General features: G+C 38.7%; 4 protein-coding genes across 4 annotated transcripts in view; all 4 read right to left on the bottom strand.

The window, feature by feature from the left end:
* Positions 1 to 173: 173 nt before the first annotated feature.
* Positions 174 to 5,316, bottom strand: LOC147658813 (zinc finger Y-chromosomal protein 2-like). Its single transcript, XM_086904904.1, has 5 exons — positions 5,304 to 5,316; positions 4,242 to 4,584; positions 3,951 to 3,988; positions 3,409 to 3,567; positions 174 to 2,663 (listed from the first exon to the last, which is right to left on the bottom strand). The coding sequence occupies exons 1-5, from the start codon at positions 5,314 to 5,316 to the stop codon at positions 2,389 to 2,391; spliced, it is 828 nt and encodes a 275-aa protein (XP_086761030.1). The 3' UTR covers positions 174 to 2,388.
* On the bottom strand, positions 4,067 to 5,868 carry LOC147658812 (uncharacterized). Its single transcript, XM_086907213.1, has 2 exons — positions 5,847 to 5,868; positions 4,067 to 5,768 (listed from the first exon to the last, which is right to left on the bottom strand). Exon 2 carries the CDS (start codon positions 5,761 to 5,763, stop codon positions 5,371 to 5,373), a length of 393 nt encoding a protein of 130 aa, XP_086763339.1. The 5' UTR covers positions 5,764 to 5,768; positions 5,847 to 5,868; the 3' UTR covers positions 4,067 to 5,370.
* A 4,005-nt stretch (positions 5,869 to 9,873) lies between these two features.
* The window catches only part of LOC100864777 (uncharacterized), an 89,953-nt gene continuing 82,330 nt past the window's right edge, over positions 9,874 to 17,496 (bottom strand). Inside the window, exons 7-8 of the mRNA XM_031918424.2 lie at positions 11,090 to 11,389; positions 9,874 to 10,291 (exon numbers count right to left, since the gene is read on the bottom strand). Of these exons, the coding sequence (XP_031774284.2) occupies positions 10,023 to 10,291; positions 11,090 to 11,389 (569 nt within the window). The 3' untranslated portion in view covers positions 9,874 to 10,022. The remainder of the gene's footprint in view (positions 10,292 to 11,089; positions 11,390 to 17,496) is intronic.
* Positions 12,591 to 15,502, bottom strand: LOC147658811 (testis-specific zinc finger protein topi-like). Its single transcript, XM_086907244.1, has 2 exons — positions 15,179 to 15,502; positions 12,591 to 13,968 (listed from the first exon to the last, which is right to left on the bottom strand). Exon 2 carries the CDS (start codon positions 13,964 to 13,966, stop codon positions 13,625 to 13,627), a length of 342 nt encoding a protein of 113 aa, XP_086763370.1. The 5' UTR covers positions 13,967 to 13,968; positions 15,179 to 15,502; the 3' UTR covers positions 12,591 to 13,624.

Here is a 17,496-nt window from a genome sequence, read left to right as displayed (position 1 = left end):
TGTGAAATACGTAAAAAAAAAAAAAAAAAAAAAAAGAAAAAGAAAAGAAAAACGGAAGAACGTCCGTTTTCATCGTTCGAAAAAATTCCTCGTTCGAGAATGAATTCGATACGAGAAAAGTAAAAAGAAGAGAGAATAAAGAGAAAAGAAAAAGAAAGTTCGTACAAAACACGTGGAATCTCAATGTTTCATATTTTATTGGTACGAAATAGGTACGTGCTCTATAATGGATATACTTCTTGGTTGGTTTTTCGTTCGAATGCTCGAACGATTTGAACGCAATGCAGCTTGTGACAATGACCGAATAATAACTCTTGGCGCGTAATCGCGGCACAGGCGGTTTATTTATTTATTAATAATTATGGTTATTGTCGATCGCGTATGATATATGGAAATAAGCGTAAGTGTTCAACATAAATCATAATAATCATCCGTTCTCCAAAAACGGAAAATATTGTAACTTGCTTTACGTTAAGCCTGCTTAAGGGAAGGAGGCTTATTCGACTATTCTAACTTTGGCTGTGCAAACCGACGGATAATTCGTGGGATAATTCAAGTTTCTCGATCGAAAACGTTCAACGTAATCGTCGAAAATCAGACCAGTATCCAGTCTGAAATATTCGCAGCTATCATTCATTTGATGTTTGCAACAACAACAACAATTCAGTTTAATAATAATGATAATGATAATGATAATAATGATAATAATAATAATAATAATAATAATAATAATAATAATAGATTTCGAGAGACGAAGGATGGATCGAATTATTATAATAATTATATAACGATATTTCAATTTGTACAATATTCTACGATAAAATAGATTTTCGTATGATATACGAAGCAATCGAACGTTACTCAACTTGGAATATAATTAATATAGTAAGCGATCTTGTCATCAACAGCGTACGAACAGCTTGTAAATGGCGTACAGTCTGATTGGCAAAACATTCGTGTCGCCATCTAGATTACGGTGAATAGCGTGTTATTATCGTTAAGATGTGATATATGTCGATGGATACGTGCTATTAAACGTTCGACGACCTTAAAGAGGACGTCATACCAGCATCGTATTATTCGCAATATGCCATGCATTTTAAATGCACCACTTAATGATGGAAAAAAAAAAAAAAACAGCGTTGACATTGCTTCGTATCGCCTCGATAACGATCGTCTTACCGATCAGACGTTTGTCGATGATAATCGTGATGCATCTGGAAGAAGAATAATCTTTCAAAATTATAAGATACATAAGATATTAAATATTTCAAAAAACTATTGAGAAAAATTACGTAACGCTCCAAGTAATATTTGCAACGCGTAAAAAATACTGATCTGATGTTCGTGTGTTTGTAATGCTGTTTGTTGTAAGTGAACGAGAGCTTAAAGTGGCGCGGTGTATTCAGGTAACTTTCTTAATTGTTTAATTCTGTAATCGAGAAACGCTGAAATGTTTGTTTCGAAATTAATTGCATTAAAAGATCATCAACACAAATTTTGCCGGTTAAAATTCATTGAAACCAGCTTTCAATTTCGCGATACATTCCGTGAAATTTTCATCGATGGCTTTAATTATATTATATATTAATTATATATTTCGAAGGTACTGGTAGTTTTCATGAAAAAATTATCTTCATTCAATTAATCTCGATTAGTTCACAAATGGACGCGTTTTACAATTGCACATGAATCTATATATATATATATATATATATAATATATACTATATAAACATGCGCGTCTCAACTCAAAGCGCGCCATCTATCCGACCAACTACTTTCCTCTTTTCCGTTTTTTATCGTTGCTCGACCAACACATTCTTACGAGTACTTCGCGTAACAGTGCGTATGTAAACGCTAATGTAAAAATGCTCCGTGATGAACCACGATGAAACATTTCTCAGTTTCACGAGAAAAGAATATACACTCATATAAGGTGTTATAAGCGATATTCACGCTTTCTCTAACCGAGCTATCGTTATACGCATCGTTTAATCAAATTATCGGCACGAATTTTTTCTAATAATCGCAATTTTCAAGCGATGGAAATGAAAAAATGAAATAAAACAAAAAGGTGAAACGGGGGAACGAAAGTATTCGCGTGAACGTGAAAATTACGTAATAATAATAATAATAATAATAATTATTATTATTATTATTAATAATAATAATCTAAACTTCTATCTCTAATAATAATAATTTTCAAGCGAAAAAAAGAAGGAAAGGAAAGGGAGAAGGGAATTGTCGAAAAATAGAGATAGATCTATAAAATTCTTAATTATCGTCTTTCGAGAAAAACGAAATCGAGTTTCCAAGTAATGTTTCCAATAATAAAAAGATAAGAAACAAGAAGAAGAAATACGAATAATCATGAGCGAGGCAATTATTAATTCCCAGTGTCCATGGTGGATGACAGCTTGTTCCCATTTGGCATAGTGTAAAATTCGCTCAAAAGTTTCATATGCCTGCCGTTCAGATGCGTGTTCAAGCTGGATTTGTGCTTCGTTCTGTAAGGGCAGAGTGGACAGTGGAACTTCGGTTCCACCCCGCATTCGTGCTTCAAATGCCTCGCCAAACTGGAGTAGTAATTGTACACCTTGCCGCAATTCTTGCACGGATAGGTGACTTTCTGGCAGTTGAGGTATCCCACCGACCGTGACTCTGGAAAATCGTAAACACAGAATAGTTCGATATTAGAAAAAATAATTGGAGGCAAGGATTGGATTATCGTAATTACGAGGATTTCGTCGAAGGCGTGAAGGCACTTTTTTTTTTTTTCGCGTTTAATTCATTCTCGTCGTCCATTTCGTCGTTCGACGATCTCGGTCCCGGTATTCTCGAGTATTCGAACGATACACGTAGCGTGAAACAACGATCGTCTCACGTTACGTGTCTCTTTAATGTTTAATGCCTCGCTCGAGAAACGATATAGAAGCGCTCTCTCTCTCTAGTAGCTAACTCGTTTATTCGACCAACTCGAGCTCGAATAATGAAAAATAAAATAATCATCTCGATGGCGATTTTCTTCTTCCAGTATTCGTTACATCGAACCTTTTTATAAATCATATCTTATGATACATTCGATACACCATAAATCAGTTACAGGCATATTATAACCGATTAGTTAATGAAATATATTTGATAATATATTATTGTTGTTGTTGTTGTTGTTGTTGTTGTTATTATTGTTATTATTATTATTATTATTATTATTATTATTATTATTATTATTAAACATATTCTCTTTTTAACGTGTCTATTATATTATTTTTTGTTGATCTTTCGTTCTTATTTTATCTATATATATATATATATATATATATATAACAAATGGTTAATCACAGGGCGTTACTCCATGATATCGAATCGTTTCGCATGTAATATTTCTTCATTAAAACCGGTATACCCAGTTTACTGTAACGATGGAGAACAGATTTCGATATGCAGAACATATTAGCCGCTTTCCTCAGCGACAAACCGTTGGCCACCGCCTCGATGGCCGACTTCACGTGTTCGAATTCGAGTTCCCTAGGCCTCGGTCTTCTCCCATTGCAATGCCGTCGTCCTGCAACAATTAATTAAACTCGACTGTAAAAATAAAAAAAAGAAATAGACGCTACGATAATATCTTCGTCAACCTTAAACGAGAGAAAGAGAAAGAGAATGGAGAAAGGGGAAGGGAGAGAGACAGAGAGAAAAGAAAAAGAATTCAACTTTATCGTTTCCTCCTTTACACCTCCTTCTCGAGCTCCCAATTTACACCACGAGTAAGACAGAATACGAGAGAGAAAGAAATATATATATATATTCGTACGATGGAAAAAAAAACTGGCTCGACGAATGGACAGAGAAAGAGAGAGAAAAAAGTCGTAAAAAAGGGAGAAGGAAGAACAACAAACGAAGGACAAAGATGATAGAAAAAGATAAGAAAAAACACGATCGACGTACCTTCGAGAAAGAATTGAAAATTGCGCGAGAATTTGTTTCTTCATCGTCGAGGATGAAAAGAGAGGCGTGGAAACGGAGAGAGAGAGAGAAAAAACGGGGAAAAAACGACACGAAAGAACGGTTGGAGAATCGTCGCCTGGCAACGACCCACTTTATACACATATATTGGTTAATTTTTCGTTGGCGTGGATCGTGGTTGAGAACGGCGAGCGAGACGACACCGAGAAAGAGAGAGAGAGAGAGAAAAAAAAAGGAAAAAAAAAATTTCTCGGGGAATTTCCATAATTTTACACGTCCGCGTGAATCCTCTTCATGTGAGACTTGAGGTTCCACTTTCGATTGCTCCTGTAACTACAGTAAGGGCAGCACTCGGCCTTCTTCTGGCCGCACGATGCCTTTACGTGCTCCACCAAGTGGTGCTTCCAACGATACGATTTCGAGCATTTCGAGCACTTGTATCTGTCCCCTAAAGGATCCGTGCTTTTGTTTCTGAACACCCGGCCGTGCTTATTGCGGCCGGGGCCGAAATAATTCGCGTCGTACGACGAGGAGCACCTCCCCGAACGAAATTGCCTCGTCCCGGCGATGGCCGTGGCCTCGAACCTTCGATAGTCCTCCCACAGGATTAGCTCACCTGAAACACAATAACCGATTCGTCATTGGCCGTGTTCCCGCCTTGCGAAATCCCATCCTCTCGTCTCTAACGAGATGCAGGATATACAACGACGGTTCGAGATAAATAGTTAAATTAATCCGAAGGATCATTGTTCTCGAAAGAGAGAGAGAGAGAGAGAACATCGATCTTTCCTTTCTTCCTTAAACTGCATTCCTTTTGGAAAATAGAAATTTCAATTTCAACGTTTTTCCATTGCTTGCTTCGTTTCCCCGATATTTTGGGGATTAAAGAACACGCACGATCAATACAAATTGTGAGATTGATCGGCGTGTCTTTCGATCCTTGATGAAAAAGCGAGAAAATCGGGAAATTCGAGACGAAAGAAGGATATCGTTTACGGCAACAAAGTCTCGATAAATGATTCTTTGGATCTGCGAATGAAAGGTTTAAAAATCTCTACTCCGTAATGAAGAAGAAGAGTATGGATGGAGACAGGATGGCTGATGGCTGGGAGGGAGAAAAGCGGTATGAGAAAAGCGATATGAGAAAAGCGGTATCGAAATTTTATTTTCTGCCTCCTACTTTTTTTTCCTTTCCTTAAGCAAATTTATACAAATGTTCGCTTTAAAACTTGTTTCGGTCAAAATGCTATAAAAATCCTATAAAAATTCGTCTATTCGATCTTTTTTTCTTCTTTCTTTGACTTTTTTTTTTTTTTTTTTTAATTTCCTTCCAACTTTCTCGTTTCATCTTTCATCATCTTTCATCAACGAAATTATTCCGTCCAATAGATTAACTAACAGATTACTTCCAAAATTGCATGTAGTTAAAAAGGTGGCAGTGCTTTCGTATCACGTGCTTTTTCAAATTCGACTTCTTGTACGTGCGAAAAACGCAGTAGGGGCAATATTGTTGCTTATCCTTGCCGCAAAATATCCTCTGATGCTCGACCAGGTGACCCTTCCTCTTGTACCTCTTGAAGCAACTCAGACACAAATACTTGTACTCCTGCCTCCTTCTCCTCGACTCATCGCTGCTACCCTCGGGGCCCTCCATTTCGTTCTCCACTTCGCCCTCGTCCTCGCGAATTTCTTCAAGCCGATCCTCAGCGCGCCGTTCCTCGACACCTTCGTCTTCGAGGTTGGGATCAATCGTTTCCATCGTAGCCTCTTCCTTCACTTTGCATTCACGATACATAGAATCTGAAACAATTGAGCATAGAAAACGCGGGTGAAATATAAAGAATATAGGGACGAATGGTAACGAGATGAGCCATTCACCTTGATCTCCATAAACTCGAGTTATTTTTCTCTATTAGTGGAACGATTAAAATCTTTTTCTTTTTTTTTTTTTTTTTTTTTTGTAACAATATTCTTGCAACATTTGAACACACGTTCTCAAGATCATCCTCAATTATGTACCAACAATTTTTTTATTGGAAGAGATTAAAAAAAAAAATTGAAAAATCAAGGAGGAATCAAAATCAGCCTTAAAAGAAATAAAAATTATTGGGAAAAAATAAACGAAGTACACGTTACACGTTGTACAAATCACCCTGCACAGACATCTTCCACAGATTTCTACAAAGACTTCCATTTCCAATTTTCGTGGCAACGAATCTACGAATCTTCGAACGATCGTGAACTTCTTCTCAAAGAAGAAGAAGAAAGAAACGTTCTCCAATTTCCATTGGACGAAAACACAGGGGAGGGAGAGAAAAGAAAGAAAGAAAGAAAGAAAGGAGGAGACAATAAATAAAAAAATGCAAAAAATATATGAAAGAAAAAACGAAATCGGGTCGAGAATCTTTCGAAGAATCTTTTCGAAAAAAGATCTTACACGATCTCTGTACACATTGGTATTTATTTAAAAAGCAATCGACTTTGCCGGACATCGTTACACAGGAACACTTAACCATCACTGCGCAGCAAGTTTCTTTTGCTCGATCTCTAATAGATTTACGCGATCTATCGAATCGAATGGATAAAGACAGGCTAGATGTTCATGCATCGTAGACAAAATGGGGCTTCGTACATTATTCGCGCTCTCTCATTCTCTCACTTTCTCTCTCTCTCTCTCTCTCTCTCTCACTCACTCACTCACTCACTCATTCACTCACTCACTCACTCACTCACTCTCATTCACTCTTTCTCTCTCTCTCTCTCTCTCACACACACACACTCTCTCTCTTTCTCTATCTCTCTAAACTATATCGATAACAAGTACGATCCGTCTTCCGCGTTTTCAATACGATTATACAAAGAATGAGATGAAAGGTGACTGACATTCACTACTTTGATTAGCGTGAATAGGGTATATGAGATTGAACTCGTTCATTCATCCGATTACGATTCACGTGATATCCTTCTTCCTCTCTTTCGCTCTTCTCGTCCACCACCTTCCTTCCTTTTCTTTCTTATTCCATTCAATTTGCCTTGCCGAATTTTAAGTAAAAAAAAAAGAAAAAAATACGGATAGACAAAAGAATAATCTCATAATTAAGGTGTTTCGTTTCTTTTCACCCCTCTGCTCCACGATAAGTAAATGTTTCTTATCTGCGAGAGAGAGAGAGACATATCGTGCGACATTGGACGCACGTCGTCTAAAATTTTTCATTCACCGTGGCCGTGTTCGCTCAAGTTTCGAACAAGGAAACACGAAACAGGAACATTGGATTTTTTTTTTTTCTTCTTCTTTTCTTTTAACTTTAATCGTGAATTCTTGTTCGAGAACACGGCCGAACGAGGGAGGATGATAATCGTACAACGCCGTGATTATTTATTACACATCTCTACTCACCGCGATGTGATAAATCTCGCAATGTCGGCGAACGATTTCTCTAGTGGAAAAAACGGCTGCGAATGCATACTTATCCTTACTACGATCGCTTTGATATCAAACAGGTAGGAAATCGGTTGCTAGGATTTACTTCGATATCGCGAAATTTTTCCTGAGTTTCGGTGTGTAACAAGTTCTGTTTTCTTCTGAGGGAAAATACGATTTAATAGGTGTTGCTAGGGATTATTCGCGTCTGGTGAGTTTTTATTATTAAGCGTAAAAACTCCTAGGGGGAAATTGTTCAAACCTACAAAAATTTTAAATCAACGTCAAGATTTACAAGATCGTTTGTGTCGTTGATGAACGCTTGAAACTAGCAATACTGACGAAACAGTATTTCCCCTTAGAACATTTTGCCCAGTTTACACCCAAAAATTCTTGATGCTGAAAATTTTTGCGATATCAGGCCGTGAAAGCCTCGAGTCTCTTACGTCGCTATCGTATTTATTTTCGTCGATACTTCGGTAAAAATCGTGACGCTAAAGTACGAAAAACTAAATAGTTGGAAAAAAAAAAAAAAAAGTAAAAATGGTATATCACTCGACGAATCTACGGTATCGTTAGAATTGCACCTTAGTACAAAGTAAATCCCAGATAGGCTTAAATACTAGTATATAGTACTAAAATAAATACTAGTATACTGATATAGTGGATCAAAATCTAACGACGAGAAAAAAAAAAGATCAAGGGGGAAAGGAAAAAAGAAGAAGAAGAAAAGAAAAATAAAAACAGCCATCGGACTAGATTCGACTTATCGAATAATACGACAATCTTTCACGCAAATCGACGACACTAATAATTTTTTTTTTTTTTTTTTGTTTTTTCGCCACTAAAATATCCCTCCTCTCCGACTCTTACGCTCAATTAATAATTCCAATCGTGGACGATAACATTTCTTCGTATCGACTATAATAATAATCGAAATAATTTTTCAAAACACATCTGTCACATATCGTTTCCGACGACAAATCGAAAAAAGGGAACACGAGTGGCGACGTACGTATTACAAACACCGATGAAAAAAACAAAAAACGAGTGAAACACGAGACGTTTTTTTACTGTTCCTCGCTCAAGAACCAATTCCATCGCGATGACTCGTAAAATTAATGACCGCTGAACGAAACGCGTCGTCGTGCGTGGACGATCGAAAAAACGACGTTCAGCGAATCAGCCGTCTACTTGATGTTGTGCACCGAGAGCAGGTGCTTGAGGAACGATGCCTCGATCCTCGATCTGTAAGGGCAATACTGGCAGGAGAAGTGTGTCTCAAACGTAACCATCCCACAGCCCATCTTCAGATGTTTCCGCAGATTCGACGCCCAGGAATACATTTGTCCGCAACGTGGGCAGACGTGTAGCCTTGGCCTCACGATCGGGAATAAGGGTGCATCTGGAAAGAAATCTCAGTTAAAGAACGATTACGAACGGAGGTGTGGATAGAAAAAGAGAAACTATCGTGGCGTTACACCAGAGAGTGGACGTTATATCGGGAATGAAGAGGGGGAAAGAAAAGAAAAAAAAAACGCGGTGGCGCTAGCTTCTAGACATCGAAGCGCATGCCCTGCCAGGTTATTAGAACACAACACACGCGACAATCGTCACGCGTCGATCGTCGATAGCACAAAAAAACAAGCGACTCTTCGAAGCTGATTCTATTCGATCCGAGCTAGGAAAAATTCTAGCTCTGTGAATGATGAATAGTCGCTTCAACTATTTGTTCTCGAAAAGATATCTTTTCGAGTTTTTATTCTTTTTATTTTTTTTTTTTTTTTTGGATTGTGTGGATAGCGGATATAAAACGTCAAACGATGCTAGCACACCTGTATTCTCGTACTCGTGCATACTTACGTTCTTCTCTCCATCCTAGAGATTTTGTGTCCTACTATTTTTAACTTGTCTGAAAAAATAAATTCGCAAAACGATTTTAAATTACGTTTCGAGAAGAAACATCGCTTTTGTCGCTTTTAGGGGCTAGGTTTTTTTCTTATATATATAAAAATGTATTTTATTACAAAACAATGGAGGATCGATAAGCTATTGCATGTGTATCCTATGTTTACAAAATAAATGCCTCTTCAAATTTCCCTTAAAGTTCGACTTGTAGTCACAGATGGTGCAACAGAAGTTTGGTGGTTTCCCGCACGCCATTCTTTGATGGAGCCTTAAACTGGATGGCCAGGAGAACGGACGGCCGCACCACTCGCAAGTGTGCCTGTTACCTGAAACAAAAATCTTAGTCAGTGCATTTGTTTTGAACGAATTTCGTGCGGCCGGATACTTTTAAGATCGGTCCTCCTTGTCCTTTCTGTTTTTCTCGATGCCCGCTAGAGTGTGAGATGTCGCTAATGGCGTAAATGCACCGATATCTGTATCACAGAAATCCTACATATCCTATATGTAAAAACAAACGAAACACGCTGCACTGTAGTTATCAGAATAAAACACACGAATGTAAAACGAATGTAACACTTTCTAGAATCTAGGCAACAATTTATTGATTACACAAAAAAAAAATTTTTTTCGAATCGAAGTAACTCGTTTAACGTTCGAAAGATTGCGAGTGTCGCGATTGTCAATCGTGTAATATAAATAGAGAAATTCGAAGATGTGTCGACGTGTCACACGTTGTGCGCGAGGTGTATTCGAAGAATGTGTTTCTGTAAGCTGCTCTTATATTTGGTTCTGTGGGGACAATATGGGCAAAATTCGGTCGGATCTTTGCCGCACTCGTTCCTCAAGTGATTCTTCATGTTTCGTAGCCAACGATAACCTTTGTTGCAACTCGGGCACCTGAAGCAACCTGGCTTCTTGTCTAAATTGTTCGATCTTCGAATTCTGCGTTGGCCAATGATTCTCGGTTGGTAACGATATCCGGTCCAGTACAGGTCTGGAAGAAAAAAAAAAAGAGGATCGTATTTTATTTTCACAGAGAATTCACTTTAGAGATAAAACGCGTGTTTTCACGCGTCGAACGGATGAAATGTTCAAAGATTCACGATATAAATGACGAACTGCAATGTAGTCTCTTGTGTTGTGAACAGAACGTATTCGTAATCGTTTTACAAACATCGTTTTACACTTTATTCTTCGTTATATTCGTTTGGCACATTGTTTTATACAGGATCACGATTAGTTAGGCGGTACACAGTACACGATAAGCGATGATGATCGCCAATTCTTATTCTCGATCGAAAGCAAAAGAATAATTCTATTTTATTTGAAACATGATCGCTAATCAGTCTCTATCCTAACGTTTTACAATTCGATTCGTACAATTCCGTTTAAGACAGGAGATCAATTCTAATCGTTATGCTTTTTACCTAGGTTATGTTCATCGAACGAAACAAGCGCTTGAGAAGAAAACACGTTAGATGGCGCGAGCAACACGTTCTTCGCGAAACTATAGCGAAGATTCAGAAAGAATACCTTGTTCGAAAAAATAAAACTCTCGATTATTATTATTTTTTTTTTTTTTTTCTTTTCAAACTGACGAAGAGTTATTTCCGAGAGAAATGATGAAATTATCGTATCGATTATTCTTAACGCAACGTTCATCATCATTGCGAAAAATATTCTCTTGATTTTCTCCTAGAATTTTAACCTTCGAATTATTTATTCGAATAAGGGAGAGAAAGAAAAAAAATAGTAGAATCATGTCTCCTTCCAAACGTCTTCTAGACATTACTCGAGAACACGTTTTTGCCAGGATGATTCGTTCGTATGTGCTGATAGAGATTTCCACGCTGCTTGGTTCTATGAGCGCAATAGGGACATTTGAACTGCGGCTCCTTGCCGCACTCGTGCCTCGTGTGTCTGACCAGTGTGGCGCGATGTTGGTAACCCTTGCCGCAAGTCTCGCAACGATACGGAAACTCGACCCGCTTCGCCATCCAAAAGCTGGCCAGGTCCTTGATCAGCGGTATCATCGGGTAGTTGCAATTCCTTTGAAAGTTCTTCGGCATAGTCATACACGGGATGGATATGTCTGCAAGTCACATGAAGAAGAAAACGAAAGGTCGTTAGTTGGCGGGTATAAAACGGACCGTGTGCTTCGTATTTTGGGAGATGCTTTTTTTTTTTTTTTTTTTTTATATATACGTGCGTGAAGACAAGAAATTCCAACTACGAATCGTGAAATCGTTTCGTTTAATTATGGCATACACGCGCGCACACACACACACAGTCGATATCAAGAACACATCGAATCACAACGTTGTTTAACAAATCCGTATTTCTGTGTCTTTGTGATTACAATCGTTTATAAGAGATGTATAACAATTATTCGAGACAAATGATGAATAATTTGAATTAAAAAAAAATAAATAAATAATTCTTCTTATAAATGATTCTCTTACACGAGAAAGACGGACGCTCTAGCCTCCTCCGCGCAAAGTATCTCAATCCACTTTCTCTTTTATTTTGATCAACTTACTCAACAAGAGGAAGAAGTGAAAATGATTATCGAAAATTTTCACGATAGGGGCAAGCGAGAATGAGTAATGAGGAGTGGGGAGAGTTGAGAGGAAACGTTAAATTCAATTTCCATCCACGTTGTACACTTCGAGCACGGCTGGGCGAAGAGTCGGATGGCGATGCTCGATGTGACGGTGAATCTGGTCCACGGTGGTTGTCGCCGCGGTATCACAGTAAGGGCACATCTTCCTCGACTCGAGTCCGCACACTCGGATCATATGCGTGCGAAGATCGGTCAAACGGTCGAACTTCGCGCAACACTTTGGACAGAAATTCACGGATTCCCTCGGTAAAGAGGGGGAACGATCGTTTACTCGAAGATTCGCCGCCCGTCCTGACTGCATCCTTGCGCGTCGAAACCTCACTTCCGCCCCCAAGTTAAACAACGCGCTTCGACTCCTACCTGAAATCGAATGTATCCCAATTAGAAGTTTTCTCAATCCCTATCCAAACCGTCGCTTCGTTTTTTTTATTATATACATCGATTTCAACACGATCCATCAACGTGTGTGTCCTCTCGTTACTCGGCAAGGGTTGTGAGAAGATTGCAAAACTATATATAAAGTTATAAAATTATGAAGAATTGTGAAGATAAAGAAGGTTCTGATATTTAATACATAACGCTTGTAGAATCTTGATTCCCTCGATTCCACTGTTCTTCTGCTTTCTGCTATGAAATTTTCTATATAAAGTGAGTATTATGCTAGATACTGTAATTCAAACAATAGCAGGTTGGTATATTTTTAGAAATGTACAGAAACAAATGATATAAAGAATATATCGTCACAGATAGTTAAAAATCGATATAAACCCAAAATTTGTTTTCTCGCGATTTTTTAAATAATTTTTATAAATCAGAACCGATATAATCATAACCTCCTTCCTTCAACCCCTGATATTAAGATCAAACGGAACAAGGAGGCAAGAAATAATTAATTAAAATGATTATCGTTATCCACGCAACAATTATTCGATTTAAATTGTACTTTTTCGTGTATTTATTGTGTTTCTTTAATACTCTTCGTTAACTCTACGCGTACAATAAGGTTAGAATAATCAAAAAGAACGAACAGAACGAGGACACGCGTCTTAAATGAATCTTTCCTTCTCACCCTCATCTCGATACTCTTTCTTTCTCTTTTTCTTTTTTTATCTCTTTCGTTACTTTTCTTCTCTCTTATCCTTCGCAAACAAACGCTCTGAAAACATTCGTTATATAACGCACCAATCACGCATGCTTCTTCGATGATTCTTGTAAAAACAATTTTTGTAAAAACAGATCGTAGATCATAGACCGCCGTTTCTCATGCGTTATCTTGTCCAATAAAACTTAATTTGCATTTTCCAATAGTGGTCGATGAATAAAGAAATAAGAAATAATACAGTTTAAATTAAATTAAGTTATTTTCGAACGCACCTTTCATTCTCTATTCACCGGATACTATTAAAAAATCCAAAAAAGAAAAAAAGGTTATAAGAAATGGTCCCCAAAAAAGAAACAAAGTTTCGTCGTTGAATATGGAACATTCCAAGAACCAATATTTCTCCATTCGAATAAAATTCGCGTTAATAACACAGAGCAATAACACAGAGAATTGTTTCGCAATTGTTCTTTTACGTTTTTTATTTCTTGACTTGTCCATAATTTATTTATCATATCGACGAGCACGCGTTGTCAAGGATAACAGGAGAACAGGAACTTGTAGCCCACACGTTTTCACGTTTTTGTAACGCGATCGTTTTGACCTCAGTTTAGATCGATCACGTAAACATTCTGGCCACGATGGCACTGGCGTATGTGTCTGTAAACATGGCCGCGTTGCTTCATCCGCGCGGCACAATATGGACACTGAACCCTCGGCTCTTGCCCGCACTCGAACTTGGTATGCCTTTTTAAATGCCAGGCGTGTATGTAGCTCTTGGAGCATCTAGAGCACGTGTGCCTCTCGATGTCTCGAAGAGTGGCCGCCCTACGCCTCCTCGAGCCTCCAAGAGAAGGCCTCTCTTCCTCGTAATCGTAATCCTTCGCTTCTTCCATCACCACGGAGCAAAGATTCTCCAGATCGGTTTCAATCTTGATCCTTTTCATCTCTAAAAAAAGAAAAGTAAAAAGGAAACGGAATTAGTCGCAATCTCGGGGACGTGTACGCGCGACCGGTCAAATAACGAAGAAGGGGAACGAAGAGGGGAACGAAAAAAAAAAAAAAAAAAAAAAAAGAAAAAAAGAAAAAAAAAGTGAAACGACGGAAACGATTTGTCACGAACAGGAATTGAGTTAAGGCGAGAGTTATTTTCCTTTTTTTTTTTCTTTTCTTTTCTTTTCCTTTCTCCCCGCCACCTTGTCTCCCAAGAAGAAGGCCGCAAGCTGGCTTTTTTTTTGTCAATGTTTTTTTGAAATAGCTCGATGAACTTAAAGAGTAGCGCCTGGCTTCGATAGCGGGATCGAAACTGAAGATGAAAGGAGAAAATTTGCAGCCGTATTAGCACGTCAAATGATGATAAATGGCGATAAACCACGTGATAAACTTGTAACAAATTATACACCATAATGTTAATAACAGAGCTTGCCCGCAGAGTGCACCACCGACTTGACTTACGAACACAGCCGTGATGATATTTCTTCTTTCTCTAGTTTCATCCCTTCGTATTTTAAAATTTAAAATCTTTAGATAGCACTACTTTTTAGATCCATGGAGAAAGCGAAACACGTATAGACTCGACTTTTTTTTTTTTTTTTTGACCCAATGAATGATTCGTTAAAGGAGGAACAAAGTCTAAAAAAAAAAAAAAACAAAACGATAAAGCGAGTGGGAGGGGGGGGGGGCGTGCGCGCGCCATCTAGGCGAATTATGGGAAAAAGGGAGCGAGTGATTGTCGCGCGTCGAATTTACAGGAGCGAGGAAAAAATGAGGAGATCTCTGAATTTCGAATCTCTGGCCAATCTGGCCAAATAATCCAGGATTCCAATATCCGCACCCAGAAGGTGCCTTCTTCTTTTTCTTTTTCTTTTTTTTTTTTTTTCTTTTTTTTTTATTCCTCATCACTCCGCTCCTATATCGTCTACAAACCGAAAATTGCCACGATCGCAAACAGATACTTGTTCAAGTACAAGAGTACCGCAACAATGCTTTTATTCGCATTTCACATGTACATTCGTTAAAACTGCACGCGTTGTCGCTCCGTGTCCCCGGGATAATTCGATGTCTCCTCCTGATATAAGAAATAATACGACGAGGACACGAAGTTTATCGATGTGAAACGGAACGACGTTTCGTCGAGGGCGATGACGACGATGGGATACCTTGGCTAGATGTGCTTCGTTGCGATCCTAATCCTAATCGTGGAAAGAGAAGGTGGAAAGTCGATTATTCGATAGATGTGTCTACTCTGAATGGCAGCTCGTCAACATCAAGGCGAGTCGATAATGTAGATTCGTTGACCCGAATGTTTCCTACGTATGTGCTCGTTCACGTGAGCTCTCTGCTTGCTGCGCGTGCCGCAGTAAGGGCATTTGAATCTTGGTGCTACACCGCACTCGTAACGCAGATGGCGCTTCAAACTTTTCACCACGGTGTAACCGTTTCCACACTTTGGACACACGTAATTCTTTTTCTTGCTTCCTCTCCGTCGAAGCGATCCGTAGACGTCGATCTCCGATGCCTGATATTTCCTCGCCTCCTGATACGAATCGGCTCCGTAATTCCCGTATAGCAGGCGAAACGAACGATCCACTGAAAGCAAAACAAGCGAGACGGTTAGCGGGAACGAACAACGATTCTGACGTGACGATTTTTGCGCCGCTATAGATGTCGCGCCACTCTCGTCCGTTTAACGTAAGGATGGAACGTTATGTTTCTCCTTACGTCTCTTTTCTTTCTGTCAATCGTCAAACCCATTTTTTCTTTTTTCACATTTTTCCGGGAGAAAAATGATGAAGAAAAAAAAAAGAAAAAGAAAGAAAGAACGGAAAAGGATGGGGAGAAAATCCACCGCGCGCAAGGATGTGGGAGCAATATCATCGTGATGAATTAAAACGTTTTATTATCACTCACTGTGTACAATATTATCGTAGGAAACCGATCCGTCCGTCTGATTAAAAATCGGTGAATACCTCACAGAGATTTGTTCACAGAGAGAGAGGTATTTTTTCACCTCGTCTCGTAATTGAGATCGATCACGCAAACCTTCTCGGTCGGATGTTTCTTTCTGATGTGACAGTAGACCTGCGACGTTTGCTTGCTCTTCAAGTCGCAATAAGGGCACTTGAACCTCGGTTCGTACCCGCACTCGTACTTGTAGTGACGGTTACGGTTACTTTTCAGGGTGAAACCGTGCAGACACCTGGGACAGTAATGAAGCAAACGATCCTGGATCCCCGTCGTGTTCCCGGGTTTCGACGTGTTCATCAGCGAGTCCAACATGGTCAGATCTGAAAAAGAAAAAAAAACAACGATCGGTGAACCTCCGTCCGAAATGATTTACCTCGTACAACGAATAAGATCGGCAATCCTTCTTCTTTCCTCATTTTCGTCGTTTCGATCAAGTCTGTTGGCTCGACAAGAGGAAGAGCACGATCGTCTCTGCTTGCCATCTTTTTTTTTTTTTTTTGCAATCCACAAAATAACACAATGGGGGAGAGAGGGATGTCGTTAGTATTGTTGAATAAAAGCAACAAAAGAAAAAGAGAGAAAGAAAAAGAAAACACTGTAGCATCGTACCAACAGGTGACAAAGAAGTAAGAGAAAAACAAAGTGGAAAATTGAAAAAAGAGGAGAAGAAGATAAAAAAGAAGAAACACGGGTAAACACGATTAAAGTGGACACAATGTATGTGCAATCAAGCGAGTAGAGTAGAGAATATCGATGGAGTGTTTAAACATCGATTTATTATTTGTATTTTTATCTTACAATTCCACAGCGACGACGATATACGATCACAAAACATGGTGGAAACTGGAGAGAATAGCAATTATTTAGACATCGAGTCGTTAATGTCGCGAACATTTATTTTCGTAGTCGAAGTCCGAAATGGTAAACTTGACTCGGCCGTTACGCGACCGAACGGATTAATAATGAACAAAAATTTGTTCGTCACGATGAAATGGGGACGCGTCTTAAACCCGGCTTCGATCGGGCCTGCGTGTTACACAGAGTTATTATTCGATAAACGCACTTGACGCTACAACATCGTTAATAATATATATATCACAGCAACAAAAACAGTCGGCCACTAACGTCGAACGTCTAAGGTTTTTAAATAAAATTTCGAACGAATCGAGGAGAACATCGAACGCAAACGCTTGAACCGTACACCATCGACCATGCTTCACCTTTTTTTATACATCTCAACCTTTTTTACGCCTAAATTTTTTTTTTTTTTTTTTTTTTTAGCTTTATCCATAATTGTTTTATAATAGATATAATAATGGAATGCTTGAAAATTGTGCAAATTTTTAAGTCATCGTCATCATTATTATCATCATTATCATCCCTTCACCGGACCTTAACCTTTCATTTCTTTGCGAAACGAAAAAAAGGAAGAGAGGAAAAAAAAAAAGAAGAAGAAACCAAAAGAACACAACGTTTGCCCCGACCGCTTCACCCTGTACCATTCAGTCTT

The sequence above is a fragment of the Apis florea genome, unplaced genomic scaffold (assembly GCF_048593485.1).
Source record: "Apis florea isolate Af1SG1 unplaced genomic scaffold, ASM4859348v1 contig_1615_pilon, whole genome shotgun sequence".
NCBI classification, from domain to species: domain Eukaryota; kingdom Metazoa; phylum Arthropoda; class Insecta; order Hymenoptera; family Apidae; genus Apis; species Apis florea.
The sequence above is the reverse complement of the archived record's forward strand: the minus strand, read 5'-3'. Positions and strand labels throughout refer to the sequence as shown.

Bases quoted from the DNA above. Each gene is read 5' to 3' on its own strand.
- LOC147658813 (XM_086904904.1), bottom strand. The intron at 3,989-4,241 runs GTAAAATTATGG...TCGACGATGAAG, and splicing joins AAGAGGATTCACGCGGACGT to AAACAAATTCTCGCGCAATT. The intron at 3,568-3,950 runs GTACGTCGATCG...TAATTGTTGCAG, and splicing joins TTTTCAATTCTTTCTCGAAG to GACGACGGCATTGCAATGGG.
- LOC147658812 (XM_086907213.1), bottom strand. From the start codon at position 5,763: ATGTATCGTGAATGCAAAGTGAAGGAAGAGGCTACGATGGAAACGATT.
- LOC147658811 (XM_086907244.1), bottom strand. From the start codon at position 13,966: ATGAAAAGGATCAAGATTGAAACCGATCTGGAGAATCTTTGCTCCGTG.